The 9,327-nt window shown below is 33.7% G+C and overlaps 3 protein-coding genes across 7 annotated transcripts; 2 read left to right on the top strand and 1 right to left on the bottom strand.

Annotated features, from left to right (window-relative positions):
• Positions 1–2,467: 2,467 nt before the first annotated feature.
• Positions 2,468–4,609, top strand: LOC100120275 (isochorismatase domain-containing protein 2-like). Its single transcript, XM_001600295.6, has 4 exons — positions 2,468–2,886; positions 3,148–3,291; positions 4,138–4,323; positions 4,420–4,609. Exons 1-4 carry the CDS (start codon positions 2,764–2,766, stop codon positions 4,543–4,545), a joined length of 579 nt encoding a protein of 192 aa, XP_001600345.1. The 5' UTR covers positions 2,468–2,763; the 3' UTR covers positions 4,546–4,609.
• Positions 4,610–4,779: 170 nt separating this feature from the next.
• LOC100120339 (isochorismatase domain-containing protein 2) lies at positions 4,780–8,157 on the top strand. Of its 5 annotated transcripts, XR_004344904.1 has the most exons (8): positions 4,780–5,205; positions 5,283–5,426; positions 5,553–5,738; positions 5,834–6,660; positions 7,071–7,354; positions 7,449–7,592; positions 7,640–7,845; positions 7,908–8,157. XR_004344904.1 is itself a non-coding variant. In XM_032599554.1 (6 exons), the coding sequence occupies exons 3-6, from the start codon at positions 7,226–7,228 to the stop codon at positions 8,058–8,060; spliced, it is 612 nt and encodes a 203-aa protein (XP_032455445.1). In that variant the 5' UTR covers positions 6,310–6,473; positions 6,543–6,660; positions 7,071–7,225; the 3' UTR covers positions 8,061–8,157. The 5 variants fall into 5 exon arrangements, 4 of the variants coding, with proteins under 4 accessions (XP_016840465.1, XP_032455445.1, XP_032455446.1 ...); XM_032599554.1 differs by lacking the exons at positions 4,780–5,205; positions 5,283–5,426; positions 5,553–5,738 and having other exon boundaries at positions 6,310–6,473; positions 6,543–6,660; positions 7,660–7,845; XM_032599555.1 differs by lacking the exons at positions 4,780–5,205; positions 5,283–5,426; positions 5,553–5,738 and having other exon boundaries at positions 6,315–6,473; positions 6,543–6,660; positions 6,734–7,354; positions 7,660–7,845.
• Positions 8,158–8,164: 7 nt separating this feature from the next.
• On the bottom strand, positions 8,165–9,147 carry LOC100120364 (deoxyuridine 5'-triphosphate nucleotidohydrolase). Its single transcript, XM_001603962.6, has 3 exons — positions 8,870–9,147; positions 8,552–8,713; positions 8,165–8,457 (listed from the first exon to the last, which is right to left on the bottom strand). The coding sequence occupies exons 1-3, from the start codon at positions 8,971–8,973 to the stop codon at positions 8,280–8,282; spliced, it is 444 nt and encodes a 147-aa protein (XP_001604012.1). The 5' UTR covers positions 8,974–9,147; the 3' UTR covers positions 8,165–8,279.
• Positions 9,148–9,327: the final 180 nt, after the last annotated feature.

Below are 9,327 nucleotides of genomic sequence, written 5' to 3'. Positions count from 1 at the left end.
TGCGATGATGGGTTTTATTGATTTTTAAGATGCGGGTTTGAATTTTCTCAAGCGGGATATGTTTATCCTTATCACGATATGGACTAGTATATATTATTTTTCATGATGAATTTTGAAGATGATCAGGATTTTTTCATTTTCATTATTCTTCTTTAAACATCAATCACTTCAGTGTAGATGATTAATTTTTTTAAGTATTAAAAAAAAAATAGAAAATAAACTACAGGCACTGTCGGCAAGTGTTATATCTCTTTTGCCGGACTAGGCGCGTGGATTCGGGCACGTGCGGGACTCGTTGTAATGAAAAAACCAAAAAAAACCGCTGCCAATTCATTGGCACGTAGCTTCCTCCAACTAAATTTATAAGTCCAATAAATAAAATATTGTTTTAATATATCTATATATCTGCTTGCTAATGTATGACGCGATTTTTGATACACAATTTAATAAAAGTTTTGAATAGTTCATTGTCAAAAAGTTTGCAGACCCCTCTTTTTTTCTTATTATAGAATACGAACACTGCGGTCAATTTTTTTTCACAGAAATTCACGCATGTTTACACGTATTCTTAACCAACCTAACCATCAAAACAGCAGGTATTCATTAGATAGGTCGCTCGCGCAATTTTCAAGAAACCGATTTTTACATTTTAGCTCTTTAGTTGAAAACCGCTTGATGGAATCGTTTAAAATTTTAACAGCAGATAGCTTTTTTTATAGTGAATCACCAAATAAAATTTTGAAGCATTTGACTACATTGTTTTAGAGATAAGAAATAAAAAAATTTTCAAAAAAAAAAAAATTGAAACCTCGATATCTTACGAAAAACAGGGGTTTGAAAGCTGTGCAATAAACTTAGTCAAAAAACATAAAATATCTACATTTTCCCGAAATCTCAAGTGCAATAAGGCCTTTTTGCGTCCGTAATCGAGGCACAAAAAACTAATTTTTTTCAGTTTTCGATTTATTACTGAAAAAATAAGTAGTCAAATAACTTGCAATTTTTATGGGGTATAGTTTGACACGTGACCCATTGACATAATTTTTTCGCGAGGTTATGACGTTTAGTTTCAGAGATATGAATAAAAAAAATCGCCTTTTTCATTGTATCTGCCGAACAAAGCGGTCAATCCCGAGTATCAAACGAGGAAAAGTAGGTAATTTTATTCTCTTTCAAATGCATTATAGCTGAATTGTTTGTAACAATGGGATGATTGTAAATAACGCAAAATAGTGTTTTTTAAAAATCAAAAAATGGCCATAAAAAATATAGTTAAGAAATTAAAAAATAACTGTTTTTCCCGAATTCAGAATCCAAAAATATATATACATGTCAAATTTTATTGATATTGACAAAGTAGTTCCAGAAATATTACGGTACACATACACACACACACACATCCATACGGACATTTTCCAAAAACACTTGATTTAAACTTCTAACACACTAAAAAGTATTTTCTAGAAGTTCTGAAGAAACTCAAAATTTTACTATTACAAAGCTTCCTCTAGGAGGAAGCAAAAATAAATAAAAGCAGGCACGTGGATGAGTCTTTTTTTAACTGATAAGGGATAAAGAGGCCGGCTCTTGTGTGAACTGGTATCTCTAGAGGCATGGCTTTCTTGTTGATATGATTTTCTATCGAAGCTTATTGCAAGAGCGCACATTTATAGTAGATTACGATACATGTGACCTACACGGAAAAAAATGGTTAGTTGTGATAACCAAGTACTTGGTTGGGATAACCAAATTGCTTGGGAAAATACGCACCAACTATTTTGTTGGTATCATTAACCAAGTGGACTTAGTTAAGAAAAATTTGTAACCATAACCGACTATATGGTTGTATTTTGTGTAGTCGCAAGGCGACAAACACTATTTAATCTTGGTTATCTTAATCAATATATTGGTTTGTAATACAAACGAAATATATCGACAATGATAATCAATTTGTCAGTACAACCAAGATAATTGTTGGTTCAAGAAATAATTTAGTTCTGATTATTAAAAAAGTAGTCAAGCTTGTTTCCAGAACGATGAAGAAAAAAATTTTTTTTCAGATTTTTTTACTTTTTTTATTTATTGTTTATTTATTTATTATTATTTATTTATACATGCAGCAGATTTATTTTATAGACCCGTTTACAAGTGTGCTATTATTTTTTGCATTTAATTTACATGATTACAATTTTATAATACAATTAATATTTCTGATAAAATTTCTCCCTCACTGGGGATCGAACTCGGGTCCTTCAGGTCCAAAGGCGAAGACTCTGTCGTCGCGCTAGCGATGCAGTTGGTAAATAAGAAAATTTTTGAAAATACAAGCTGCAACTCGGATTTCAACCAATATCTTGGTAATTACAACAAAAATGTTGATTGACCCACTATGAAAACAGTGATGTACCAGAAAAATTGTTGTCCTTACAAAGTAAATTGGTTAGTAACCTATAAAGTCGATTTTTTCATTGTAAAAAATTCGGCTTGGTTAAATTAACCAAGCACTTAGTTCTCGTAACCAATTATCACTTGGTTACCACAACTAACCATTTTTTTCTGTGTACGTTTTAAAAGATGTGATAATTTCGTATATTTCTTTACGTAATCTGAGAATTCATAATAAAGCGATAAAGAGAATCAGCTCATTTGTCTGGTGCGGTCGACATAACTCGGAGCTACATCTGCTTACTCGAATTCAGAAGTTGCGCGGGAAAACTACATAGTTTTGTTATTCAAAAGTTTTGGAGAAATTTGGAAAGAGCGATGGGCTACAACGAAGCTACTGTGGAGGAGGATTCGACTGTTCTCTTCATTTGCGATATGCAAGAAAAGTTTTATACGGGTATTCCAAAGTTCAAAGAGGTTATCTTGAATGTTTCAAAAGTGGTACGATATTTATAATTTTTATTTGAATTCATTTAATTATTGCATGTGGATCATAGAAAAGGCTTGAAAACTATTGATGTCTCCGAAAATAACAGTTAAAAGTTGTTAAAAGTATAAATCACTAAAAGTGTATACATATATATTAATAATTGATTTATTATAATCCTTACAGTCTTGTTCGGTAAATCATAAAGCAAATGTGAAATTTTAATTCTTCTAATGCAGACAGTAAAATGCTTTTAATTAAATTATCTATTCCAGGTACAAATTTGCAATGTGTTGGGCATTCCAATAATAGTGACTGAGCATATTCCACAGTTATTTGGAAAGACGGTTCCGGAAATTGATCTCACGGGGGTGAAGGGACCATTCGGCAAAACACTGTGGAGCATGTGTATTCCAGAGGTTGGTTTATACTTTTTTAACTGTATCAGGGCTTCAAATAAACTACTTTGGCAACTTGCACTTTTGAAGTAAACTTGTTTTTATTCTTTTATCGTCCTATGTGCGGAAAGACGAACTCACTAATCTGCGATTGTTCGTGTTCAGTCGGGCTCGGCCAATGAGAGAACGCCTCGTCCAAAGTTTGAGCCTTGCTTTTAAGGGGATGTCGTCATTAAAAACACTGTTTTTCTATTACATAAAACTTTTTAAATAAAGCTTTTAAATGAAAAACCGAGTTTGTAGCGCCATAATGTTAAGTTTAATGAATCGTTCTACCAAAAGAAAAATTCGATCGAACTTTCTGTTTTTCTAAAAGTTTGGAAATACAAAATACCCCGTGGCGGATTTGCGAAACTTTTGCGAGGGAATGCAAGCTTTATTTAAAAAGTTTTATGTAAAATTAGATTTTAAGGTTGTCGCTGTAATCGAGCGAATACGAGTAAACGTCTGTTCGTATTTCCAAGATTTTAGAAAAACTAAACGTTCGTTCGAAATTTCCCTTGGTAAAATGATTTATTTAACCTAACACTAGAACGCTACAAGCTTGGTTTTTCATTACAAGCTTCATATAAAAAGATATATGTGATAGAAAAACAGTGTTTTTAGCCACGGCCCGTTAAATAGGGCAGTGACGAGTTTCTCTAAAGAATTCGCAAAAAATAATATATTAACGAAAAAACTCGATTTCATATTCTATACTTCTATACTTGATTTCATACAAAAAATTCCGGCTACTTGACCGGATAAATTAAAAATCTGATGAGATCCAAGACAACAATTTCAAAAATATCTCATATGCTTTTGTAGGTTCTGAAAGAACTGGAGACGATTTGCAACAACAAACCACCAAAGTCGATCATTCTCACCGGGGTGGCCACTCATGCTTGCGTAGAAATGACAGCCATTGACTTGAAAAAAAAAGGCTTTCAAGTTCACCTGGTAGCCGAATGCTGTTCGTCCAGTAGACTGGAAGATCACACACACGCAATCGAGGTAAGCAAAATTATCGAATGAAAATCCTCATCTTACGCACACACACACATGAAAATTTTGATTTTTTACATCAAATTTAAAATTATAATTTATCAGAGATTCAAACAGATGGGATGTTTCGTTATTACGATTGAAAATTTGATTGGAAAATTGTTGAAGGATGTGAAACACGAAAAATTTAAAGACACTTTAAGGATTGTTATGACGCGCGCTAAACTGTAGGAGTTTCAATGTAAACGTTATTCTTGCGATGAACATGTGAAAAATAAATAAAATAAGGCTGCAATCTTGGTTTTATTCTTCAATCCTGCTAACACGTGAAAACCTATTATGGGTGGGTTTTCGAGGGTAAAATTAATAATATCAATGTATTTTCTGCAAAAGGACATATTATCAAACAAATGTCCGGATGTCTTTTTTATAGGCATTTTATATCTATTTTATTTTATTTTTGACGTTCGGAAAACTGTATTACCCCATGATATGATACAAAATAAAGAGAGGATCAGAATCTGCACATATACAGAGACGAGCAGATTAATCGCTGCTACAGTGTCATCTGCTTCCCTTTCCCCTCTCATTTGCTCACCAATCGCCATGCAGAATTGAGCGATATCTGCACACAGACGTTTGTGCTGTGCCCACAGCTGTATTACTTGAAATCTCAACCCGGTCTCGGACGCAGAACTCGGCTACATACCACTCAAGCGTTGTTTTTTGTGGAATAGAAATCTTTCTACTCGAGCATTAACAATGGCCTCGCAAGCTGCCAAGGCCGTGCTAAAACAGAACAAGACTGTCCTGTTTATAAGCGATATGCAGGAAAAATTCGTCAACAACATTTACGGGTTCGACAAGATTGTTGGCAATATTTCAAAATTGGTAAATATAGATCAACTCTATCGCCGCAGCTTTAATGAAACCTGAAGCATTACGAACGATTTTAAATGTTGTTTTAGCTTAGGAGCTGCAAAGTTCTTAATATACCGGTGATAGTGACGGAACAAAATCCCGAAGCAATGGGGAAAACTATACCGGAGATCGACCTCACCGGAGTCAGAGGACCTTTTGCAAAAACCCAGTGGAGCATGTGTACGCCTGAGGTGAACTTAAGTCTGCGTCAATTATTTTTACGCATACTTTTTACGATGCGTTAGAACAAAGGCTATGGAGATATGATCTACCAGTATAGAACAAGAAGCAGCTATTTACTGTTAAAACATTTTCAGGTTATGAGTCTACTGAACAAGCTCTGCGATAACAGACCACCCGAGTCGATCATACTTGCCGGAATTGCAAGTCATGTTTGCATCGAAAATACAGCTATTGATTTGAAAGTGGGTGGTTTCGAAGTGCATACAGCTGCCGATTGTTGCTCGTCGAGTACTAAAATGGAGAGGGACCTTGCTTTTGAGGTATTAATGTGTTTTTTTAAAGCTATAGAATATGTATACATACAGGCAAACTTTTTACAAATAATTGATTTTTAATGAAAATTAAATTTTTTTAGAGGATGAAACAGATAGGATGTTTTATTGGCACAACTGAGAGCATAGTTTTCAAATTAGTCCAAGATTCAAGACACAAGGATATTCAGAAAATACTGGAAATTGTTTGGCCTAAAAATTAAACGTATATACAAGAGTGAAATACTGATATATTGATAGTCTCTGCATGAAACAAATAGTTGTCAAAACTCAATTATATATAATTAAAGCTGTAAATAATATTTTTTCGTGAAAATAAATGTATATTTTAGACCTTAAACAGGAAAATTTCTCATATCTTGATTCGATTTACATTGTCATTGTGGAAGTAGTTTTTCGAATTTATTCACGATATAATCGACAGATAAACATACGAAATAGTACAATTTTGCATCAACAGAACAGCTTTTTGCCAAGATTACATTCGCTTTGATGGATGAAAATGAAAAAAATCTATCCTTATCTTAAAGATAAGAAATATGAAACGCACATGCACTGAAGACAACGAGTTAGGATGTGCTTGAAACAAGCCAATGAGAAATTATCTCGCGCGATTGTCTTTACAAATCCATATAACGACTGCATTTCTCGCCAATGAAAACCTTTTAAAAAATTCCGCAAAATAATTATAGAAAGTGATTTTAACAACCCAATAAGAAAAATGTAAATAGATGATGCTCGAAAACGTCAAGCGTTTTATATTATATCGAGTAACCGACGCTACTATTATAGTCTAGGCGCTGAGCACTTTTCGTCGGACTTGAATGGCCAGTTGATCACCAAGGTTATTTCTAAGTATTTTTGCCTCCTGAACATGAATTTCGAGGATGGAATGCTCAAAAGTGATCAGGTAATTTATTAACAAATTAATTGTTAATATTCAACAAAATTATATTATTTCAACCCAGAAAACATTTTTTTAGATTCTTTACATGATTCTAATTCAAAAATGTTCTTATAAGAATTTCTGAAAAAGGCTTTGTTTTCGAGTAAAAGTGTACTAAAATCCGGTCAAAATCGCGACTATATTATATACGTGTACTTATGTAGACCAACATATAAGCTAAATATTAAATATTTAGTTTGTGTTATATTTTTCAAGATGATATAAAAGAATCAAGTGCTCAATAAGGGCTAGTGATTTTCGTACATACATGTGCCTTTTTTAAAACCAATAAAAAATTAATCTTGAATAATTATGCAAGTACTTAAGCAATTATCAATCAAAACCTACTTCTAAAGTAAGTCTGAAAAAATCAGGATACAAACGAATTAGCGCTGCCCCACCCCCTTCTCTCGAAGATCAGTTATAATCAGCTGATGCGGCAAGTCAGTTTTCGGCGAAGTTTCGCGAGGGAATGAGCCTATAGGTAAAATAGTGTAGATAATTGTTAATTCCAAGAATAATTTCGAAAATGGCCGTGAATGCCGCTAAGCTAGCTCTGAAACAAGGCAAAACGGCCCTGTTTATCTGTGATATGCAAGAAAAATTCGCCAAAGTCATTTATGAGTTTGATAAGATCGTCACTAACTCTTCGAAATTGGTAATTAGTCATAAATAAATATATGAAGATAAAGCAATGAAAATGATTTATCTTTATCATACATTTAAAAAACTTTGCATATGTTTTTGGGCAGATACAAGCTTGCAATATACTTAATGTACCAGTACTGGTCACAGAGCAGAATCCTAAAGCTTTGGGAAAAACAATACCTCAGTTCAATATAACTGAAGCCAAGGGTCCCTTTTCTAAAACCCAGTTCAGCATGTATACACCAGAGGTACTGAAAAATTTTAGCTTGAAAAATTTCTTCAACCAAGTTTTTAGTGGTGAAATTAATTTTATAGGTTAGCAAGGAACTTGCTTCGCTTTGCAATAATGGACCTCCAGAATCAATCATCCTTGTTGGTATCGAATGTCATGTTTGCGTAGAAAACACAGCTATAGATCTAAGGAAAAATGGTTATGAAGTTCACACTGTAGCCGACTGCTGCTCTTCTAGGACTCAAGAGGACAGATTACTTGCTTTGGAGGTAATTTAGCTTGATACTAATTTGAATGACTTTAACTGACTTTGTAAAAATTAACTTTTTAGCGAATGAAAGAAATGGGATGTCACATTGCAACATCTGAAAATGTCATTTTCAAGCTACTAGGAGATGCAAAGCATAAGGACTTCAAGCAGGTACAGCAACTTGTCAGAGAACCTACACTAGCTACTGGCCTAGTGCCACTTTCTAAAATTTAAAATAAAACTATTTGTTCAAACCACATATTTGCATGTAAAGATGCTTGTTGCTGATAAACTATTGCATATAGATAAATATATTTTTTTGAGAAAAAAATCTTATAAATTTTTCACTCATTTTCTTATGTTTTCTTACAAAAAAGAAGTATAAAATCTAATTTATTAAGAGACTGTTATAATAACATTACTTTACACATAGTATCACTGTATCTTAAAATCTTAGTTAATGCCAGTTGAACCAAAGCCACCAGCTCCCCTGGAAGTATCGTCAAGAGATTTGACTTCCGTCAGCTCTGGGTAGACAATTTTTTCGCAAATGAACTGTGCCACACGGTCACCAGGCTTAACAATGAAGTCTGTGTCGCCATGGTTAAATAAAACCACACCTACCTCACCCCTGCAAAAAATTTTAACAAGTCAGTCATTCTATATCTGACTGATAATGATAACCATATTGACTTTTGGTTAGAAAGATAATAATGAACTATTACCTGTAGTCAGCGTCGACGACACCAGCACCGACATCGATGAAGTTCTTCAAGGCTAATCCAGATCTGGGCGCGACCCTTCCATAGGTACCCTCGGGTACGGCGAACTGCAAATCGGTTTTGATCAGCATTTTGCCTCGAGCCGGCACAACGTATTCATAAGCACTGAAAAATCCAAGTAAAATTTCAATCAAAGTGTTAGAAGCTTCGTTTTGCGCCATTTTATACATTAGCAAAGAATCTGCGCGGTTATAAACGAAGTAACTACTATTAACTAGAAAAAAAATTCTTATCGCTCGAACAAAGGAAACAAAGACGTACCTCTTCAAGTCATAACCTGCCGAGAGATCCGATCCTTTCTGAGGTGCGAACGCCTTGTCCGTGAGTTTGACGTATCTCAATTGGCACTTCTCGGTCGAGGGCATCTTGACAACTGCTTTTTCCAAAAAGATGTCAAATGACAATATATAAAAGCGAAGAAAGAAGATTTTTCAAGAGGGTGTTGTTGGTCGCTCAGTGGCTGATGGCGAAGTGCCGGCGGTTTTCGCGCGCAAAAACGCCCATATAGCGCGGAAGCGGAGGTACATGATTATATATATATATATATATATATATATATATATATATATATATATATATATATATATATATATATATATATATATATATATATATATATATATATATATATATATATATATATATATATATATATATATTATTAAAACAAATAAGTAAAGCAATGAATCATGCAGGAAATGTCGCGATATTGGATTTTA

Source organism: Nasonia vitripennis, chromosome 4 (genome assembly GCF_009193385.2).
Source record: "Nasonia vitripennis strain AsymCx chromosome 4, Nvit_psr_1.1, whole genome shotgun sequence".
NCBI lineage: Eukaryota > Metazoa > Arthropoda > Insecta > Hymenoptera > Pteromalidae > Nasonia > Nasonia vitripennis.
Note: the sequence above shows the minus strand (reverse complement) of the source record. Positions and strands in the feature narration are given on the sequence as shown.

Excerpts from the sequence above, each read along its gene's own strand:
- LOC100120364 (XM_001603962.6), bottom strand. The coding sequence starts at position 8,973 with ATGCCCTCGACCGAGAAGTGCCAATTGAGATACGTCAAACTCACGGAC. Across the intron at positions 8,714-8,869 it reads GCAGGTTATGACTTGAAGAG|TGCTTATGAATACGTTGTGC; the intron begins GTACGTCTTTGT and ends TGGATTTTTCAG. Across the intron at positions 8,458-8,551 it reads GTCGTCGACGCTGACTACAG|GGGTGAGGTAGGTGTGGTTT; the intron begins GTAATAGTTCAT and ends AATTTTTTGCAG.
- LOC100120339 (XM_016984976.3), top strand. The coding sequence starts at position 7,226 with ATGGCCGTGAATGCCGCTAAGCTAGCTCTGAAACAAGGCAAAACGGCC. Across the intron at positions 7,355-7,448 it reads TCACTAACTCTTCGAAATTG|ATACAAGCTTGCAATATACT; the intron begins GTAATTAGTCAT and ends GTTTTTGGGCAG. Across the intron at positions 7,846-7,907 it reads ACAGATTACTTGCTTTGGAG|CGAATGAAAGAAATGGGATG; the intron begins GTAATTTAGCTT and ends TTAACTTTTTAG.
- LOC100120275 (XM_001600295.6), top strand. The coding sequence starts at position 2,764 with ATGGGCTACAACGAAGCTACTGTGGAGGAGGATTCGACTGTTCTCTTC. Across the intron at positions 2,887-3,147 it reads TCTTGAATGTTTCAAAAGTG|GTACAAATTTGCAATGTGTT; the intron begins GTACGATATTTA and ends TATCTATTCCAG. Across the intron at positions 3,292-4,137 it reads GGAGCATGTGTATTCCAGAG|GTTCTGAAAGAACTGGAGAC; the intron begins GTTGGTTTATAC and ends ATGCTTTTGTAG.